Source organism: Alosa alosa, chromosome 18, assembly GCF_017589495.1.
Source record: "Alosa alosa isolate M-15738 ecotype Scorff River chromosome 18, AALO_Geno_1.1, whole genome shotgun sequence".
Classification (NCBI taxonomy): domain Eukaryota; kingdom Metazoa; phylum Chordata; class Actinopteri; order Clupeiformes; family Clupeidae; genus Alosa; species Alosa alosa.
Genome location: NC_063206.1, coordinates 18094144 through 18116026, shown reverse-complemented (window position 1 = coordinate 18116026; position 21883 = coordinate 18094144). Strand labels below are relative to the sequence as shown.

The following is a 21883-nucleotide window of genomic DNA, read 5'->3' as shown; positions in this document are numbered from 1 at the left end:
TAATGGAAGCAAGTCTAGCTGTTAGAAGAGCTGTTGACTGAAGTGTGTGTGTGTGTGTGTCACCTTGTCACCTTGTCAGTGACTCTTCCCTGAGTATTTGGATCACTAGGTAAATCAAAGCATTTAAATGTGTGTGTCCACAGGCTCCCAGCCACAAGTACAGTGCCCACAGCAGTCATGTGACCAACGTGAGCTTCCTGCACACGGACAGCCACCTGGTGTCCACCGGGGGGAAGGACACCAGCATCATGCAGTGGCGCCTGGTGGAGAAGACGTCCTCCCTGGTGCACAGCGACTCGGCCCTGGGCCTGAGCGACACGCTCCTGCACAGCTCCTCTTCCAGGGGGGTCACCTCGCTGCCCCTCACCCCGCTCACCCCCCAGACCCCCACCGAGCCACCGCTGTTGCCGTTGACGACCAACGCCAACGCGGTCGTCGCCACGCTACCGCCGCCGACCCCGCTGCTGAGGTGGACGGCGAGGAGGCGGAGCTAGCCGGCCCCACGGCCAATGGGAGGCAGGAGAGCTCGCCTGACTCTCCGCCACCGTCCATTGACCCCACGCTGACGTCCGACAGCACGCTGAGCCCCAAGGACAGCCTGGAACCTAGCGATGATACAGCCACGCCTAGCGACGAAGGCATGCCCTTCTCGCTGCCCTCATAAATTGGGACCCCCAACCCCCCCACCACCACAGGTCCCAGACTGCCCCCTGCACCTCAACCCAACACCACCCAAACCCACCCTTCTCCCCTCTCTACAGCTCCCGCAAGCACACACACACACACACACACACACACACACACACACACACACACACACACACACACACACACACACACACACACACACACACATACACACAGATACTGATGTCACACACTCTGATGTCACTACAGCTCTCCAGAGGAGATGGATACTGCAGGGTTTTACCTTTTCAGTTGTCTGTTTCTACCACTCTTTGATATTGACTTGGTAGTTTGTCTTCCGGTTTTAATGAAAGACTTGTGAAGTTCTGGAACGATTGAAGATAAAAAGAGAGATAGAGAGAGGGTACATTGTTGTTTTCAGATTTGATGGACTTAATGTTTCGAAAAATTTTTTGTATGTACGGTGTGCATAGAGAGGGACAGGAAGAAGCATGTGACACTAACCACGTCATAAACACACACACACACATACACACACACACACAGTCAGTCATTAAAACAATGAATATGCTCTTACCAAAATATAGCAGTTTACACACACAAATACATAAATTAGCACAGGCAATATAAAATATGTCCTTCCAGACAATATTTGATTTTAATATTTAGAAATTTTAATATCTTTCTCTTTACCATTGACAGTCACCATCTCCACCAGACATGAATGAATTGAAACAATGCATGTTTTTGAGCTAGGCTAACTGGATTAAACCTAATCTGACTGGGGAGTTTTCATCCATACCTCAAGGGGCCAGTCTTGTGAATGTGTCCCATTGCCACGCTAATGTGATGATAATACAACAGTTCATAGCATTCCTACTTTGAATGATCATCACGTTACACTGGGTCACCTGTAGTATTATAGTCCATGAACACCATCCACAGTCCAGCCAAGCAAAAGTCACAGTGATGTCAACACACACACACACACACACACACGAACGCACACACACACGCACACACACACGCACACACACGAGCACACACACACACAACACACACACACACACACACACACACACACACACACACACACACACAGATGGCTTATCTTCACACGGGTGTGAAGCTGGCTTGCCGGTCTGTCTTGCCGGTCTGTGGGGGGTCCTCAGGTCCACCCACAACCACCACCCTTGGACTTCTCTGTAAAAGGACTCGTGTTGGTCTGTGGATACACCAGCTACTGAGCTTCCAGTTGGACTCTTGTCACCTTACCTCTTTTTTTCTTTTTCTTTTTGTTCTTGGTCTCCTTGCAATTCTTACCCTTATCTTTGTAAGGGTACACAAGCTTTCCTCATTGTCAGCTGTTGTCTTCCTTTTACTTCTGTTTGTCCTGGTGGTTGGGGGTTCTCTGCTGTCTCTCCATTTAGAAGAGGAGTGACTGTTTTTTTTTCTTCTTTTGTGGTTGTTTGAGTTTGTAGGTGTTTTGTGATTAAAGTCTTAAATGTATGTAAGATGCCATTTACACCTCTGTCCCCCCCCCCCCCCCATCCCCCCCCCCCATCCATCTCCCATCACTATTTACAGACTCACACTCATTTACACATACACATCACTGACACACACTGAACGTCCCTGTTTTTTTTTTTTTTTTTAAGAACCTCCAAACTCAGGATCTATCTGACAGGAATACACAGCCAGTCACAGAGGAAATGTAACTCGGAGGAGAAAGAAACATTTCTTACAAACATCCCAGCATCTTGAGACAGAAAAAAGTAAGAGAATGATTGAATGAGTTAGCAAGAGAAAGAGAGAGAGAGATTTTTTTACACATATCCAAATGTCTGTGTTTTGGAGCGAAAGAGAGATTGTAACATGTGTTACTATGATATACTGGCATCTGTGTTTTTGTGAAGACAAACAGAGAAGAAGTCTGCTTTGTCTTTATGAAATGATGAATAGTATGCTAACAGGAAGAAGTGGCTAACACCAATTGTAATGGTCTCCTGGAGGGATGATATTATGACCGCAGGAGTGAAGAATGTGTGCAAAGGCATGGGGTTCTGAGATAGATGAACGATAGAAAGTGCATGACATAGGCATGTTGGGGTTTTTTGCCGACCATACTAGTGTTTGGAGAGAGAGGAGGAGAGAAAAATTAGTATGTGTTTGACATTAGACAAAGAATGTATTGGCAGATACATTGTGGGGCTTTCAACTAGTAAACAGAAAGAAATGTTTTGAGGGGAATACACACAGTGGGGTCCAATGCACTGTAGATGGTACCCTTTAAGACTGGGTATTCCTCTGATACAGGGCTATTTACTTCCTTAAGTGGATTTGGCAAGTCTTTCTCTGTTGTTTTGGCCGTTGTTAAAGACATGCATGGACATGGTCAGTGTGTGCAGTAGAGTTGGTTCGGTGGACATACTGTAGGAGCAGTCCAACTGAATGTGATGGTCGCCTTCCTTTAGCTTCCAGCAGGGTTGACCGTACAAAAAAAAAAAAAAAAACATGTACATATGAATCTCTCATATGATTGACTTTAGTGTTTCTCTTTATTGGAGTTTGTGTGTGTGTTTTTTTTTTTTTTTCTCTTAGGCTCGCTAGGCTAACTTACTAGCCCACCTCTTCCCTAATTGCTCCACTGAAGGAGCTCTCTCGCTGTCTCTCCCCTAACCACCTCCACTCACTCTGCTCCTTACCCCTCCAACAAACTCCAGCCATCTTCTTTAAAAAAAAAAAAAAAAATGCTTTACTCACAGATGCAAGGGGGTATTTTTGAAAAAAGAAATCTTTCATTATTTTCCCCCCTTAGAGACATCAGTCAGTAGACTGATCATCTCTGCTCTCTGTGGGCGCTTCACATCTGTGATGTACATTCTAGTGGTGTGGCTCTCTGTATATAATGGTATGCCTGTGTGTATATATCAGGGTTTTTTTTTTTTTCTCTTCTTCTTTTTCCTTTCCCTGGGTGGGTAGAGAGCTTTTGGTGGGTACTGAGCACTAACTGATACAACGTCTCTGTTAGATCATGTGTGCCACCTTCCCTTTCATAACTTGCTTGTTTTGCCAGGAGAACATGATCACAAGCTTCTTTTCTGGACTCCAGTGCCTGTGTTCTATTGTAACCAAGAGGCCGTTGCCATGGTCCTTTCAACATCAGGGATGACCTTAGAGACTTATCTGTTTGTGTGAGCATAGATGCATGCATGCATTGTTGTAACCAATCAAAGTGCAGGTTAGCTCCCTCACAGCCAATCAGTTCAGCCCAGAGACCTGTCTCTTTTGAATGTTTCTCCGATTAATTGCCTTTTTTCTTGTCTGCAAAAAATGGGGGTTGGGTTGGAGGGGGTTTATGAGCAGGTGGTAGTAGGGTAGGGTATCTTCAACATTTACAAGTTTTCTTCTTTTGTGGTAGGAGGGAGGGAGATTGATTGGTGTAGGCCTTGAGGGGTGTCTGTGTGAAAGGAAATGCATTCATTTTCACCAGCACACACACACACACACACACAGATACATGACTGCATCACATCTCTTTCAGGATCCAGGAAGTTTACTTCTCTTGCCAGCTGTGTGTGTTAGTGGATTTGTGTGTGAGAGAGAGCGAGTGTGTTTGCATGGTGTAAGTGGGTGAGTTTAGCAGTGGGACCTGTCCTGTTGTTTTTTTTTTTTTTTTCTTTTTTTTTAAATGGTCTGCTCTCCTCAAAGGCTTGTACAGTGTCTTTGTTTCTGTGTAAGGTGGGCTAGCATCCAAAACATACAACACAAAAGAAAGGAACGAGGGAAAAAAAAGAAAAGTGAAAAAGTGGAGTGGAACATTGCAAACCTTCTAGAATGGTCTAGAATACCAGGCCTACTGTATGTGCTCACAAGCTGGGACAGGAGAGTGAAAGAACGGGGGGGGGGGGGAGAATGGGAGGGAGGGTGAATGGGAGGGAGGGTGGGAGGAAGTGCTCCAAATGGCCTTTATCCAATAATGCCCCCTTTCCCAGAGTGCATTTCTTCATACCCACATGACAGAGTGGGTAGAGAAAGGAGCCTACTTTTCTTGAGAAGCTTTAGTGAAGAGAGGGTGTCATGGTTTTGATGGTGGCGGTCACCTCGGGAGGTATTGATGGTGGGGTCATAAAGACAAAGACATGAATGATGGAGGGGGAAATGTTTTCGTTTTTTGTTTTCTTGTGACAATGTTTGAGCCAATCTGTCTCTCATGCATTCCTGTCGAAGGGCAGAAAAATACTGAAGATTTTAAAATATGAAAATAAACATTTTAAAAAAGATGTATGTCTCTTGCCCTTTCCTTTCATTATGTCAGACATTTTTTTTTATTGTAAAAGTAAGAAACAAAATATTTTTTGTTGTTCTTTTTTCACATTTTAAATCAACATAAGGTTTTAGGGATGTAGATTATTGATATTTGCTTAAATTAACTAAATCCTGTGTAACATGAAATTCTGCTTGGTTTCAAAACTATGGTTCTAAACAAATTGCAAGTTGGTTTGACTTTTTGAGAATTCTGCAGTTGTCTGCTTATTCACAAGTTTCACATTTCACGTTCATATTCTTAAAGTTAAACCATATCATTTCAATTAAATAGGAGTTACATCATGAGAATTATAATTCACCTGTTTTTTAGTTTCAGTTGAAAGGAAAGAGACCAAAACATGGAGTGTTGCTCATCTTTAAAGGTCCAGTTTACATTATAGTCATCTCTCTCTCTCTCTCTCTCTCTCTCTCTCTCTCTCTCTCTCTCTCTCTCTCTCTCTCTCTCAGTGCATTTATGTATTGTGTTCTGTGTGTTTATGTACATGTCTTTGCTAGTGTGTCTGCCTCTTTCTCAACCTGAGCTTGAGGTCATTGACTGTACAGGTGAATTGTGGGAGCTGAGCTGCTGCCAAAGATATTTGCTGCTGACTCAGCATCACTGTCCCAGCAGTCCACCCCCAAAAAATGTTTACACACACCAAATGTTTTGGAGAGGTAGCTCTTTAGGGTAGACACTGTGTGTGTGTGTGTGTGTGTGTGTTCCAACAAAGACAAGCCAGTTACTAACATTGCTGGTAAAGTAGTGAACCCGCACAATGTATTCACAAACAAACATGAAACAGTTGTCTGAACGTGACATTCTTGATGTACCAACTTTATCCAGCCATAGAGACCTTTGTTTATAATTTCAATCCTGCACACAGCAGGAACACATACTCAGCTCCCTGTCCCTAAAGCAGCCCAGTAAAATACGCTCAGCATGACACACACAGAAAACCCAACAAGGATTCCAGTTTGTTACACAAATGTTTATTTTCTATTCATCAAACAGTACAAAGAGAACTAGAAAGAAACAGTAACTGCATTAACATAAAGATATCTCCATAACGATTAGGATATGTTGCCCTAAGGCACAATCCATCCAAACCACTGGTTAGACTGAAATGGACTGATTTGTGCAACAGTGCAGATCGTTCTGATGTTGTAGTGACCTCCTGTGGAAGAGTTAGGCATTGCAGAGGTCTTTTTCACAGCAAGTCCAGCCGGGTCTCTTGCAAAACTCCTCTCTTGTGCATCCCTTCTCTCCTGTCTCTGCAGATGGTCAGAAGAAACACACACACAGAGAAAGAGATAGAAGCAGAAAAGGAAAGAACAAGAATTAATATATTGTCAGAAGGATGCTGTCTCTCCATCCAAACTTTACTGGTACTATAAGAGTAGTGTATGATGCGAAAGATAGCTTTGTGCTTGTTTTGACATAATAGTTTTATAACGTAGTATGTAGTTTACTTTGTAGGTGTTTAATTATTCTATATGGTTCTGAAATAATGAGCTGTGATATATGACCTGCCGGGTAAAACTGATCTGTAGGTTCGGTTCTGACGCTGGCCTGTAAAGCCTGTTGTGTGTGAAGCGGGTGAGATGTGTTCTAGTGTGCAGTTACTTACTCCTGGTGTAGCAGACCTGCTTGGTTTTGCCAGAACACTGAAGAACCATATCCCTCACCATCAGAAAGTCCTCTCCTTTACACCGGATCTGAAAGTCGGCTGGAAGAGCAGAAAAGAGGAACAGAGCAAAGGAGAAGAGAGTAGGAGAAGAGAGTAGGAGAAGAGTTAAAACAAATGCAAAAGTTCAGCATCATAAGGACTCAGAAGAAGAGAGTAGGAGAAGAGTTAAAACAAATGCAAAATTCAGCATCATAAGGACTCAGAAGAAACAGACATTTCTCCTAGTATGTGAATATCAACAATTCAAAATCTGCATACCTTTGCTCACAGATACTAGGGTAGTATACCCCCTATGCAGTTTGGGCAATTTCTTTACTTTTTGCTCACAGGTTTCTCTGCAGAGCGCCCCCTACAGCTTCAGAGTATATATTTTACGACACTCCTCAAATCAGTCAGTCTGCCGTTTTCCTCTTTCCCTGTTCCTCCGACGGTTGACTCGCTTTTTCTGCTTCTTGCAGGTGTGTATGTGTGTAGTGCAGTAAAGCAATTTGTTACATCGCGAGACTGCAAGACTTTCTGTCTCTGAGGCTGGTAGCCTGCCGGCCCAAAGTTGCAAGGCTGGATTTTCTGCTCACAGATGCTAGGGGGAATTGAGATGGCCACCATTCACCCCAGAAAAAGTCATATAACCATTCCAATAACTCCGGAGCTATTAAGTTAAGGTAAACTAAGCTAAAAACAAGCATAGTTCTCCTTTAAAATGCTCCTATATTCCACATCTCATCTCTCAGCATTGGTTATATGAAGACAAAAAGCACACTTCCCAGGGTATGATGTCTGTTTCTCATACTATAAGCTTTTAAGGCCATACCGATCGATGTCAATGTCCTTGAACATGGTGTTCAAAGTATGTTTGTCAGTCTGTCATTGCACCATAAGAGATTACAGCGGAATCACGATAGCAGACAGCACAATTATTTACTTTGGCGTCTCTTCTGACCTGAGTCTGCTGTGGGAAAAACAAAACATCTATTTGCTAAAGGAGAGAGAGGTGCCATGGGCTTTGACACTCCCCAAAAAGACTGTTGTCTCGTTTAGGTTGTCAAGCACAAGGCAACAAACTTCAGTTTACTGTTGTACTAATCATCTCCATTAGAGAGAAGAGTGATTGACAGCCCTGTTTGTCAAAGAGATGCTGTCTTTGTCCAGACAGTGAGAGGCGGAGGAGCTTTTCTAAAGAGTTCTCCTAAGTACAAAGTTTGATTGATGATCAAACACTGTAACAAACTTCAAGACAAACATCAGAGTCTGACAGGTGATGACTAACTCTTCCCCCCAGTGTTCTAAGAGGATGACATCCATGTCCACAACTGGAGACAGTCTATTTACCTCAGGATGGCAGTGCCATGACTTCTTATGGCCTTTTAACAAACACAGTCATCAATCTATTCTGCTGAGTTGTGTAACCTTATCAAATCTAATGTACACACACACACACACACAAACGTCTCTTCTGCCTGTATACAAATGTTGGTTTGGAAGTGTTTAAGGCTACACCGTCTTTGCTTTGAGATCTAAAAAGTGTATACATGTTTGTATGTGAAATTGGTTATGTTGAGAAGATTCCATATTAACATGTTCTATGGATTTAATCAGGAAGCCTATGGTGTGTGTATAGAGTGTGTGTGTGTCCATATGAATGAGTGTGTGTAAAATCAGAAAGGCAGACATACCCATGCACAGAGGCAGCAGGATGAGCAGGAGCAGGTAGGCCTTCATGTTGTCTGTGTGAGTGAGGAGCTGTAGGCTGAATGTGTAGGCAGACCCAAACTCTGTCCCTTTTATACACGTTTGCGTGCACAGACACACACACATACAGAGAACAGGGGTAGGGATTGTGTACCGAAGTGTAGATAACAGCTGACAAAAGGTAAGATGAGGTTAGCGTGTGTTTCTGTCCAACAGAGGATTTGGCGATGAAATAAGAGGTGGAGTTTGGCTTTTTTCCACAACGGCTGTGGGTTTACTTAAAATTGCTGTGTCATGGTAACACAAAGTTAACATAAAAAAATACTAAAAAAAACAAGAAATCGGTCAGTAAGGCAAGCGAGTTTAATTCATACTTGATAATGAATACATGTACAAAGTCTCACATGAAACACTTGTGATAAAGATATGGCACTAACTCCCTCAAACAAAGAACTGTTTCAGTAGTAGGACGCTACAAATATAAAGGGTAAGAAAACGCAAAAACATAAATGTTAATTAATATTAATTTGGAAAACAAACTAAGTTCAAGAGGAATGGTGCAGTACAGAAAAGCACCTCAGGGTAAATGGTAATGTTTTCTTCCCAGAGCACAACAATGATAAACATGTTAACACAGACAAATGCATACTCTACGTACACTTCTACTGACCCCTCTAACATTACAACAATCTAGATACACCTCTCATGGCACTGTAAAAAAAATCCTCAGGGATCTAGTGTCACTGTAATGTCTGCCTTGGAGACCTTTATTGCCTTGGAAATGCTGGTCCCCTTCATCACACCAGGTGAAAAGAATGGCAGCAGTCTCTCAGTGAAGCTGTCCCGGAAAGTGTAGATGAGAGCCATGTCTGTAGCACTGTAGAAGGACAGCTCCCCCTGCTGGTAGTCCAATATAATGCGCACAGAGCTAAGCCTCCCCTTCAGGCTCAGCTCGCGGGGAGGCAGAGTGGAGGCGCTGTATCTGCCCCCCTCTCGGAGTGCTAGCGCCCAGTAGCCGTTGGCGGGGTGGACCTGCAGTTCCCCCTTCCTGCTGGATGACTCCGCCACCACCCCGAGGTTCCACTTCTCCCTCCCCCCGACCTCCACCTCCCAGATGTGAGTGCCGGGGCCCAGAGGCTCGGCTCCCAGCACACACACGCACCGGTCGAAGCGTTCAGGGTTTAAGGGGACACTCGGCTGGTGACCCACGTCATGGACGCTGGTCAGGCTATCGGACACACTGAGGCATGGGGTGGCTGTGTTGGGGTCAAAGGTCACAGGACCTGGGAGGAACATCACAGATGACTGACAGACGGCCCCAGGTCACTGATAAAGTACAAGCATGGCTGTACAATAGCATATATGCTCATAAGAAAGAACAAAGTTAATGCTGCCTGAATTAAATACTGCGTGTTGATCCTTGAGCTATCCCTATGAGGTGTCACCGCAAGATATTTTTTGTGTATCCAGAGAATGTGCGCTCATTTTAGTAAATTGTGGCCTCTATTTTAATAGATTGTGTGCACAATTTAGAATATTTTGTGCTCATTTTACTAAGTTGTGTGCACGTTTTACTAAATTGTGCGCTCAATTTCCAATTAAAATGAGAGCACAATTTAATAAAACGAGCACACAATTTAGTAAAATGAGCGCACGTTTTCTGGGTATATACCAAAAAATATCTTGCAACGACCCCTCTAGGGTTCCGTACTAAGCTCACAATCTACACAGAGACAGAAAATGAATGGCGGTGTAAACTAATAAGTTAAACATGTGAGGTGTGAATGTATGAAGGCTTTGGCCAGCCACTCACAGAACTCCACATTCTCCTTCATCTTCTCCCACACTTTAAACTTGAGGTTGCCCAGGTGAGATGCCACGTTGATCAGAGCGCCCGTCACCAGAGTCGGGTCCGGCCCTGACAGCTTCTCTCTAAGACTGAGAGGGGGACACAGAAGAGGTCAGAAGACAATAAAGGCATTAAGGCAACTCTATGCAACCATCCTCATCCTCAAATTCATTTTTATGGTGCATATTGATTAGAAGGACAAATATGCACATGTTCTTCCAAACAGTCATCCAGGGTATGTAGTTCTGTGTTCCAGTCTAGAACACCCCACAAAAAAAATAAAAGTTCTCACAGCACAATACTATGGCAACTATATCACCAAAGGATACCAGTCAGTGAGCAAGCTTATCAGTGCCAACAGGTCTGTCGGTGTTGTTTTGTTGTTTGCCAAGCTGAATGCTTTTAAGGTCACTAGGCTTGATCAAAAATTAGACCCTATTATCGCTTAACACACACACACACACATTGGGGAGTTTACTGTACCTTTCTTGGTGTTTGCTGTAGGCCTACAGAAAATAAAAGAGCAATATATCGGTAAACACGGAAATCATTACCTCACAGGTGTTTTTGTGCAAGCCTGACTCATTTAACCAACCAGCTAGCAAATGTGCCATGAGTCACATAAGCTGCAGCTAAACACGACTCAGCAATGTGAGAGAGTGCTTTAACCTTTACCATGGGTTGTGCAATTGTTGAACTATCTTTTTTTTACCAAGTACCAATTCATGAAAAAGGTGCTAGACAAAGAGGAGCAAACTAAATATTGTAAATTAGCTAATAGTTGATGTAGCAGCACATTGGTTTTCTAATGTGTGAAAGACCATGCTTACAACTAAACATAAGTGATGCATAGACCTGTGAAGATGTTCTTGTTTACCTGGAGGAAGATGGAGTCCCTGGCCTCCAACTCACTCTCCACCTGACTGATGGTGTTCTTCATGGCCTCTGTCTTCCTGATCAGGTTCTCCACCTTCTCCTTCATGATCATAGTCTTCAGCTCCACCTCCTCCTCCAGCTGACCCATCCTGGCATTTTCCTCTAGACGCAGGAAGTGATGTAACTCCTCAAAGGCCTGTGCTATTTGAGCCCGGGTCTTACTAGCCTGTGTCTACAAGGTAGAGAGAGTATTTTTCATAAATATATGGAGCAACTTTCTGAGCAATGTTGCTGGGCAGTAGGGTTGCCAAGGGGCGGAAAATTTCCGGTAAATTTCCGGAAACTTACCAGAAACTTTCCATGGGAAGTTAAGTTGGGGAATTTTGGAAATATTCCAAATTGGAATCTTTCATGGAATTAAAGGAAATTATGGGAATTTACTGGGAATGTTTGGTAATTCCTACTGTTTCATATACAGACATTAACATTTTGTTTCGTAATAAGCAATATGATTTGTTTGTGCACATGATGCACAAACAAATGCCAATGCACATGAACGCATCATAGGTTTACTTTATGTCTAGTAGCCTATGCAGATTGCTGTGTGCATGGGATTGACGTATGTGCAGGGTAGAAATTTGACTGAAATTGCATTAAATCAGGTTGTTTTAACTAATATTATGCGGCAAGATGGGGTTTTGTCCACTACATTTAAGTTCCCTGTTATAGACTAACTTGCCATATTAAAAATTCCCAGTTTATTCCCATTAATTCCCATTAATTCCCGTTTATTCCCGTTCATTTCCGTATATTCCCGTTAATTCCCATGGAAGGTTTCCAACTATGAAAATTCCCGGAATTTTGCAACCCTACTGGGCAGCCGCATAACCACTTTCATTTATTCTAAAACACTTTCATTTATTCATGATGATTTGCCTACTGATGACTCTCCCGAAAAGAAATTGTTCCCCAATATCAATGAATACTTAGGAACATTGCCCCACAAACATTGCTCAAAAAGTTGCCTCACGTATCATCAGCTTTAGTTAAGCTGTAGCATCAGGCAATAGTAATAGCAGCAAACATCAAAGAACTGCTGCTGGAAGAAAGTGTACATTTGGTCTAAGTGACTTCTTATTTCTGACAATGTGTCTGTATGTTGTGCTCCATTAGGTTCACTTACTCTCTGGGTTCCTCTTGCTTATCAACCCTCATTAGAGGCATCACAAACTCCTCAGTGAGGAGGTTTCTCCTAATGTAGCCTACTATATTGTTTTACAATATGATTACGGTGCCATATTTCTGCCTTCTCACAAATATACTGTGCTGTTAGACTCCCACAAAAGTACTAATGATATGATATGAATGATATAAAGGATATAGCATCCTGGTAAAGATGTGGAATGTCATATCTATACTAATGAAATCAGTTGTACTCCTTATTAGGCAAATGGCCTGGGGGCAGGAAGTCTGGATAAGTTTCACTTCACTTTACAGGATATCAACACAGAGTGCAGTTTTACTTTAATTTGTGTGTGTGTGTGTGTGTAAGTGTGTGTGTGAGGTTGGGCGGGGGACATGCCTGTACATCACCTCTATGTACTGAGCCGTACTGGCACATTCCTGCTTCACTTTGTCGAATGTCTGAAATTTTTCCTGTAGCTGACCGAGAGAGGCTCTGACCTCCTCCTGAATAAATGAACAAATGAAAGAGAAAGAAGGAAAGAAACAAACAAAAGGACAGGGAAATATGAGAGAGGGTTATGGTTCACAGGGATCATAACATACAGTCTACAGTAAAGCCTGTAAAACCTGCTCTGTGAATAGATCAAAGGGCATGAAGATGATAAAGGTGTATGGCCTTATTTTACTTTAAACTTTATACTTAAGACATGCCAGATACATTTGTTTACAGCCTGTTTGGTCTGTAATTGTCAATACTTCAAATAGGGTTGGGTATCGTTTGGGTTTTATCCAATACCGGTGCTAAATCGATACTTTTAAAACGGTGCCGGTGCCGAAACAGTGCCTGAACCGGTACTTTGTTTTTAAAATGTTTTAAATTAAAATGGTCTAAAGCATGAATTGCTTTTTTTTATTGATAAGACAAATTTGAACATGAAATTGAACTGTTATATTTAATTTACTATCAATATGTCATTGCTCCTACGAATAATATATTTAAATGTTAAAACAGCTTGCCACAGATCAGTCTGACGTGGACCAGATCAGTCTCAGTCTACCCCCTCACCCTCAGCTCCTCAGCGGCCTCTTCCACAGGGCTCGTGCGGTGCCCTCGGTGCCTCTTGCTCACATGGCACACCATGCAGATGGGCTCGTGGTCCACCTCACAGTAGAGGAGCAGCCTCTCCCCGTGCTGACTACAGCGACCCTCCTCCTCCCTCTCCTCTCCCCTCCCTCGTTGTTCACGTCCTCCTCCTCTCTCCCTGTGGCTATGCTTGTGGCCAGGCCTCTCCTGCTCCCTCTTGTACACCTCTACGATGTTCTTGAGGGCCAGGTTTACTGGAGGACTTTTCCCAGGGAAGGGACGGCGGCACACAGGACACGGCTTGCTGGGCTGATCTTTCCAGTACGCGTCCAGACAGTAGCGGCAGAAGCTGTGGCTGCAGTTCAGGACCACCGGGTCGGTGAAGAGCTCACAGCACACGGGGCACTGCAGGTCATCCTCCAGAGACGAAGGCCTAAAGGCCATCTCTAAGAAAAAGATCTCTAGAAAATATGGCGGAGAAGGAGAGAGCAATGTGCTCGTCGGAGTAACAGAGCTGACAAGGATACTTTCACTTCTGGCTCCCTGCGGTGGTTTTATGACTTCCTACATTGTCAAGCACGCCTTTGCACGCAGGCGCGTAGCAAGCGTGAGGGATGTGGGTATATAACGTACACACTTTTCCTGGAACACGATTCTATCCCCCACACTTTTTGTCAGATTAAAATGAAAGTAAAATATGGAAATAAACGCTCCCGTAAAGAGTTGGAACAGTATCTACCATAACGCACACACAGAGAAACACAAATAGGTCTGTTGATTTGATTGAACGGTCATCCAGCCAAAAACATCAAGTTAGCTAGCCAGTGAAGAACCAGAGCCGCTCTGATCAAATTCAAAGTGTGCGTCTTTCAAGGCTGTGCTGCTGCTTGAGTCTGCATTATAACGTCTGCAGTGAGCAGATTTCAGGTAGATTTGAAATGATAATTGTTACCGCACTATGCTAATTTAGTAAACCAAAATTCACTGTCTGACTGACAGTTTTTGTCACAATGTAGAAATGCAGGGAGTCAAAGTGAAAGCGGGGGTGCGCGCACCAAAGCACTTGTTTCTGCAGAAAGACCTTTCGCTACTGTTCTCAGAGCATTATGCTTTCTCTGTCTATGATCTGCAAATTTTCTCAAACTATGGGCCTCAACAATTAACCTACTGGTCCACGAGGCTAAAAGTTTCCCCAATCAGAAATACTTATTAATTTGGTGTCATCAACTATATAGGCATAGCCCAGTGAGCACACATACTGTACGTCTCCAAGACGCTTGGAAAAGATCTGAACAGCTTAATTACATCGCGTTCCATTTAGAACGTCTTTTTTGACCTGATCTTACAAATGTCGGCGGAATGTCACTGTCAATGTGTGCCGTAGTGCTAAATCTACTGGAGATCTTAATGTCTTACGATCGCGTTCCATTTAGAACATCTTATTTTGATCTTACAAAAGGCGGCGTCAAGACACATTTGAGTTCTACATCTGAGAACTAAGATTTACAGCATTCCAGCAGAACTCAAATAGAACGCGTATGAGCGCTCATGAAATGTGTGCGTCCCTGCAGCAAGCCAAGTGAAACTGGAGGTAACGTGGGCTAGAAGCAACAATAGTTCAAACAACAACGCTTCCTGTAACTATCAATGGAAAAACCATAGAAACTGCTATCTTTAAATTGACATTAATTAAGCTGGCTATATGCAACACAATTTATTTATATTCCCTTTGCATATGTTTGGGTAGACTTCAAACGTTTTTGAATTTGAGCTTACAGTTCTGTCTGTGTCCTTTACATTTATTTAATAGGTATTAGCAAAGTCCTTTTAGGCAAGTCCCTCCACTCAGTGGCCATTTGACAACGCTTTTTGGGCACTCATCGGGCATCCATTTCGGTAGAAATGCGCGTGCGCAAGGCTTCACGACACCAATCTTGCTCCAGCGGCGAGATCACAACACATGATTGGCACAATGTCTTCACAACACACCACATGATTGGCTCAATGTATTCACATGTCGACGTTTTGCCGAGGAAGGGGTGGGATATGTGTAGACAACGGCCATATTGGCGTGACAAACTAGCCCCATGCATTTCTATGGAGTATTTTTTGAGTGCTGTGTCTCCACATTAGAAAGTCTCTGGTATTAGTGATACCTCGAAATTAGGCTGCTGTCTGTTAGGCAATTTATTGTAGCCTGTTAACCCATATGCACAAAACATAATTTCTGAAATGATTTCTTGATTTATAACATGCATGAGATATGTCTCCATGTAGGGTAGTGTCAAATAGTGAAGTGATAGCATGTAGGCCTACATGTCACATGAACCACACATAGGTGCTGCTTCTTCATTAAAATGGTGTGTTTAGCAATCAGAATCTCAATTTTTTTTCGGGGAGAAACTCCCGGACACCAATATAGTCCGCACCCCTCTCAGAAAATGCTTACAACGTCCCTGTAGGGAGTTATTTATAATTTGGCCAGATTGTTTCATTTTCCTATCCCACAACCCCCACACTTTTAAAAAGCTTGATAAGCCTCTGTTTGCACGTCCTCATTTGCATACTGACCTCTGAGCTGGTGGGTGTGATGATGGCACTGAAACCACACCCAGTGGATGTTTCCTACTTCTCTGACAGAATCATATTATCGACTTCCCTTGGCTTGCTGACATTAGTTCAAGCATACAGTGATAAATGCTGGTTTGGATTAGGAATGTGACAGAGCTTGTTGGGATTGAAGCAGTTTATTGTACTGTAATACCGACACCAGTAGTTTAATATTTGTATGTAAACACAAGACAGAAAAATGAATATATGGAATAGAGAGGTACAAATATGAAGAAACATCCAAATAACATGGTACATGCACAGGAAATGTACATGACACAACATGTCATACATGTGGATACAGGATACAGGCTTCTCAAAGCTGTAGATTGCACTTTCAGTTATGACAATTTTATGACTATTCAATTAAGAGAAAACCACAATAACAATGTCATATTGAAGAAACAGTGTTATCTCTTATTTACCATAATTATTTGCATTTCTGCATTTCAACAGAAAAAGGGGCCTGCAAATGTGCAAATGTGTCCAGTTAACGAAGCTTTCCCTGGACTGGGATTCTGGACACAGTCACTGTCTCTAGGCAGATCTTAAGGGCACCTGCATTTCCCCCATCTGTGTTCAAACATGGTGAGAAGTAAGGATAGAGCATCCCTTCAGCCACGTCCTTAAAAGGTGTGGATGGGGGACATGTCCTCTGCTTTGTGGAAGGACAAACAATGAGTGCCACAGTACAGTGTGATGAGGACCCTCTTCGGATGCTTCTTCAGCGAGAGAGGAGTGCCCACTTCAGCGGTGCCTGCGCTGTAGTCACTTCCATTGGACAGCTCCACTGCCCAAAGCCTGCCTCTGGCTTAACTGTGACAACACCCTTTCTGACCACGCCCTCTTGTGCCACCACCAGGGTCCAGGAACTGAGGCTGCCCACCTCCACCTGCCAGGCATGGGTGCCCGACCGGAAGCCTGGGGAACCAAGAACCCCCAGCATGCTGTCGAAGCGCTCAGGGTTATCAGGCAGAGCTTGGGACGTCTGACCATCTTCCACCTCCAGTAAAGACATCGAGATTATCAAGTCTGGGTGAGCTGTGTTCTCATCTAGGCACACAGGGGCTGGGGTGAGAGAGAGAGAGATTAAAAACAGTGAGCGAGAGAAACAAAATTACACCGTATGCTGTCCCCATGGGCGGATTATGAACTTTCGGGCCCCTGGGCCCAGATGTATTAAGGGCCACCCACTTATGGTCGTATATGTGGGAGGGGGGGGTTTGGGGGTCCTCCCCCAGAAAATGTTTAATTTATTTGATGTGATTTCCTGTATTCTGGTGCATTCTGGGGATGGACAATACTAAATTCAATCAGATTCATAGCCTACATCCTGATGTGTTGATATTGAGGCAATGATTCCATGCAAAGGCTTGGGCTTCAGGGCCCCCTGACCCCTTGGGCCTGGGCCCGGTAGGCCCGTGCAGTAATCCATCCCTGGCTGTCCCTGAAATGATTAGCATAACTGTTTGAACATAATTTCTTAATACATTGTCAGTGCTCCTCTCACTTCTGGAATTCAACATGCAAACTATACAAAAGAATGACAAAAAGGGAACATACATACAAACTAGGAAGTTGCATGTGTAACATGGTTAATAATGCTTCCACTTGCCATTGCACCAGAAATGTATATGTGTATGGGGAAATTGTGTTCTGTCACTTTAAGTGACCAAGCTTGTTCTTATAATGGGAATGACACGCTTTTTGCTCTTCCCAGTTTATCTTGCCTGCGCAAGAGCTGCAGCATTGCCAATCATCTTTTGTCTATTACCAGAATAAAAATACTTGACTGGGAATCCTTGTGTATGGTGCTTAACTACACAACGCAAGATCACACCTGTTACACATGAACACTTCTATTACAAACACTGAATACATCTGTTGGATTTGGCTCATTTTTGGCACACAATTATGGTTAATTATTTATGTATTAGACAAAGTGCTGTACAAAATGTTAATTCACTATTGCTTGCCAGAAGCCATAATTCTGCTTCATTGACTTAAAATTATTTATGCCAATAAAACTGGAAGAAAAAAAAATCTCAGTTTCCTCTACAGATATGGTCCATTCTATATAGGAGCATAAAGAAAATTACACTTGCTGAATGATGCTTTGGAAAATCACTTATGCGAATGAAATACAATATACTATTCAATACAACTTTTATCGACACGCCTGAGTGTGCACAAGATCATTTGCTATTTAGATCATGTCTCGAGAACCAAGGGCCTAGGAGGTCCACCTTTTTTATGTATGTTGGTATTAAGGGGGCATGTCAACCCATCCCATTACCACTTATTTCATGTATAGCGCCACCTAGTTAAAAATTAAAAAGCAAAAAATTAGGTGTTTTCATCACAATATCTCTGGCTGACAAGGTCAAAACTGCACGAAATTAAAAGTGTAGGATCATTATGACACCCTCCGAATGTATGCCAAGTTTTGTGTACTTTCGTTCATGGGAGGCCTTACAATAAAATAATTTATGTGTACATTTAGTGACGTACACCAACAAGGATTCCCGGGACACTGAAAGACCGGGGTACACAACCTTGGTGGGCATGTACCCCCACATGGATAGCATGGAACCGCCATTTTTCGTTTTGATCTGTAGCCCCCCCGCTGGACTGGACCCCCCGAAAGGAGGGTAGGGCAGACACAGTTCTCTGTGAATATCTTGAGAACTGTAGGGCCTAGGATGACCAAATTTTTCTGTATGTTTGCCTCCAGGGGTCATGTTAACCCATTCCATGTGCACACATGTGCATAAACAGATACACACGCACACACATACATTCACAGTAATCATACGTATGACACATACTCACACAGTAGACATATGTACGTATGCATGTACATGCACAAACACACATACGCAGGCAAACACACAAGCACGCACATACACATACACACACACACACACACACACACACACACACACACCCACACACATAAACATAAACTTGTACACGCACACATGCACACAATTCAAGAATTTTTCCCGTCATCTACTTCCTGAATTTTTGGTCATTGATACCCGGGACACCGAACCACCGGGGTACATGAAAATTGGTGGGTATGTAGCCCCACTAGACTTTTACGGAAAAATTTCATTTCGTGTATGAACAGTCTAGCGACGCATTTCATCAAGGCCCATTTGGACATGTCAGTTATTTGCACCACTGGTTAGATGTAAAACAGCATTTCATTTCAGACTACTGTTACTTAATTTGTGCATTAACAATAACGTTTCAGACTACTGTTACTTAATTTGTGCATTGACAATAAAGTATTACATAAACTACAGATGACTAAAATCTTATGTAGAAGAAGAAACATTCACAAAAAATCCATCCATCCAAAAATGACCTTTGTTTTTGATAGCTGTTGAAAACGGCATGGAACTGTCAGAGATGTTTTTGTTTATAAATAAATAAATAAATAAATAAATAAATAAATAAATAACATTATGCTGATACCTTTTGCTTTTCCCAAATACAATGTAGCCTACAGGTGTAAGTGACCTTTCATCAATCCAGTTGCAATGGATGAACTGTGATGAACTGCCCTACTTGTGATTGTTTAGAGATTTTAAAGGTTTTATAACAATGCTACATCTTCTTTGGCTATTCTACAATCTATTCACCTTTTCAGCACCTGTAGGCTACTCTCTGTGCAGCCGCACACACACACTCAGGCATGCCAAACAAGCATACACAAAAGTTTCAAGAGTGGGGGATGGAGTAAAATATGGAGACAAATTGAAGTGTGATTTATTTTCGCGGAACGGATGTACAGGACTGAGCGGCGGTCATATTTTGTACCGCTATGCGGTACATCTAGTATTATGTATATTATCGCTTCTATAACATTTCTAAGGCAAGCCATACTCACTGTACTGAACCATTTTCTGCATCCTCTCCCATGTGTTGAACTGAAGGTTGCCCAAGTGTTGGACAACATTAATCAAGGTCCCAGGCATCTGCTCAGGTTCTGGGTCTTTCAGTCTCTCCAGGGCACTGAGATCACAGGAGTAGATGACAGGAGTACAGGCATTAGAGACTAGCACATTTAGAGACCTGTTGCTTGTGAATGAATTCTTTGAAATGCTATGGCTAATGCAGTATATGAAAGCTATGGTGGAGTGCAGATAATAATAAGTGAAGGGTGAAGTACCCATACCTTTCCTTCAGGCCTTTGTAAGTCTGAAACAGAAACAGCATAACATCCAACTGCATCTAATCAAATAATTGTCTTTACTGTTAGACTCTGTAGATGTTTTTGTCTTGTCTGTATGTAGTCAGCTCCTGTCTGTATTTTTGCCAGCTGGTGAGTTTAATCTATGACGGTCCTTGAGTCTTCTTTTGGGACCAACCTGAAGGAAAGAGATGTCCTCTGTGGCCATTCTACTTTTGGCGTCGTCCATTTTCTCCGAAAGGGAGTTGATTTGGCTGGTGAGCTGCTGGATCCTCTCCTTCAGGGACGTGGTCTTTTGGGCTTCCTCCCGCCGCAGGGCAGCGAGCCTGGTATCCTCTTCCTCACGCAGGAACTGCTGCAGCCGGCCGAACGCCCTCTTGATCCTCCCTGCTGTCTCCTGACTCTGGGTCTAAAAGAGTAGAGCAGGAGAATGGAGGTTATCAGCAGTGTGTGTAAGTGTGTAAGTGTGTGTGTGTGTGTGTGTGTGTGTGTGTGTGTGTGTGTGTGTGTGTTTTCCATATTAATGGGGAACGTGTGGAAAGGGTTCCTGTCTTCAAGTTCTCTAGGCACACACATCACAAAGGACCTCTCTTGGATCACCAATACCCACCATATGGTCAAGAAAGCCCAGCAGCGACTCCACTTCCTGAGAATCCTCAGGAAAAACCACCTGGAGGAGAAGCTGGTGTCCTTCTACCGCTGCTCCATCAAAAGCGTACTGGCCTACTGAATATCCACCTGGTATGCCAGCTGCTCAGCAGAGGGTCATTAACACCGCCCCAAAAGATCACCGGCTGTGCCCTGCCTACCCTGCAGGAGTTTTTCAGTTCCCGCTGCCTCACCAGATCTGCCAACATTCTGAAAGACCCCTCACAAACCTGTCAATCAAATCCCGAACAAAACAGACTCAAAAGAGTTTTTACCCCACTGCGATATGGACACGGAACACTGCCAGTCACCTTCACACACCGTCTGTAACAATTGGCACCACCACACCAGGACTTAGGGACTGAGCCCCTCTGAGTGTCCAACTGTATGCACTTACCATCCATGCTACCTCACTGTTTTAAGTATGCACTGGAGAATGTGGGTATGTGGGGTATGTGGGAGGGTAGGGGGCATTGAGAATGGCTGTTGTTTACTCAGCTGCTGTTCACCGAAGCCCAATGACGTGTTGGAGGGCAAGACGGTGAGGTCACAGGTCAAGATGAAGACCAAAGGAAGTTAAAGAAGGAGAGGGTGAACCCAAGTAAAAAGAAGCAGAGGAAGGAAGCTAAGTGCCTAAAGAAGGACATGGCCGATAGAAAGAGAAAGGATGAAACAGTGTTGAGGGAGCTTGAGATGGCCGTCCCTGAGGAACTGAAAGCAATCATTGCTACTCATCCTGTTAATGAAGCTTGGACGATGGAGATCGCCAACCAAAATGTGAATGCTAGGCCAGCAGTTGTGATGGCATCTGTGGTTTAGATTGCTAACACTAGCACAAATGCTAGTCTTGCAGTTGTGATGGCGTCTGTGGTGGAGATGGCCAACACTAGCGCAAATGTTGGACTGTAGAAAGATGGTCAAAGCTAGCACAGAGGCTCCCCTCACTGCAAGGCCAGTGTCTTGTCCCACATTGGATTGGCAGAAGTACCAGTCAAGGGTTTACAGCAATGTGCAGCAGACACTGAGCCTTGAGGATCTAACCCCAGAGACCGGCTGGAGGAGAGGAGAAGGCTGTTTGGCTGGTTTAAATGGAAGGA

At 43.5% G+C, this 21883-nt stretch overlaps 4 protein-coding genes across 5 annotated transcripts in view; 1 reads left to right on the top strand and 3 right to left on the bottom strand.

The window, feature by feature from the left end:
* LOC125311338 (echinoderm microtubule-associated protein-like 4) overlaps window positions 1-2157 on the top strand; it is a 49293-nt gene extending 47136 nt beyond the window's left edge. The window contains 2 exon segments of the mRNA XM_048269274.1: window positions 144-465; window positions 498-2157. Coding sequence (XP_048125231.1) covers window positions 144-465; window positions 498-664 — 489 coding nt within the window. The 3' untranslated portion in view covers window positions 665-2157.
* Window positions 2158-5924: 3767 nt separating this feature from the next.
* wu:fj16a03 (uncharacterized protein LOC335475 homolog) lies at window positions 5925-8425 on the bottom strand. The gene is made up of 3 exons (XM_048270022.1): window positions 8318-8425; window positions 6585-6683; window positions 5925-6228 (listed from the first exon to the last, which is right to left on the bottom strand). Exons 1-3 carry the CDS (start codon window positions 8361-8363, stop codon window positions 6143-6145), a joined length of 231 nt encoding a protein of 76 aa, XP_048125979.1. The 5' UTR covers window positions 8364-8425; the 3' UTR covers window positions 5925-6142.
* Window positions 8426-8681: 256 nt separating this feature from the next.
* On the bottom strand, window positions 8682-13852 carry LOC125311709 (nuclear factor 7, brain-like). The gene is made up of 6 exons (XM_048269993.1): window positions 13310-13852; window positions 12652-12747; window positions 11060-11290; window positions 10666-10688; window positions 10147-10271; window positions 8682-9616 (listed from the first exon to the last, which is right to left on the bottom strand). The coding sequence occupies exons 1-6, from the start codon at window positions 13769-13771 to the stop codon at window positions 9060-9062; spliced, it is 1494 nt and encodes a 497-aa protein (XP_048125950.1). The 5' UTR covers window positions 13772-13852; the 3' UTR covers window positions 8682-9059.
* A 2236-nt stretch (window positions 13853-16088) lies between these two features.
* Window positions 16089-21883, bottom strand: part of LOC125311185 (E3 ubiquitin-protein ligase TRIM35-like) — a 49670-nt gene continuing 43875 nt past the window's right edge. For both annotated transcript variants that reach the window (XM_048268998.1, XM_048268997.1), the window contains exons 2-5: window positions 20317-20547; window positions 20124-20146; window positions 19836-19960; window positions 16089-17005 (exon numbers count right to left, since the gene is read on the bottom strand). In XM_048268998.1, coding sequence (XP_048124955.1) covers window positions 16662-17005; window positions 19836-19960; window positions 20124-20146; window positions 20317-20547 — 723 coding nt within the window. In that variant the 3' untranslated portion in view covers window positions 16089-16661. The remainder of the gene's footprint in view (window positions 17006-19835; window positions 19961-20123; window positions 20147-20316; window positions 20548-21883) is intronic.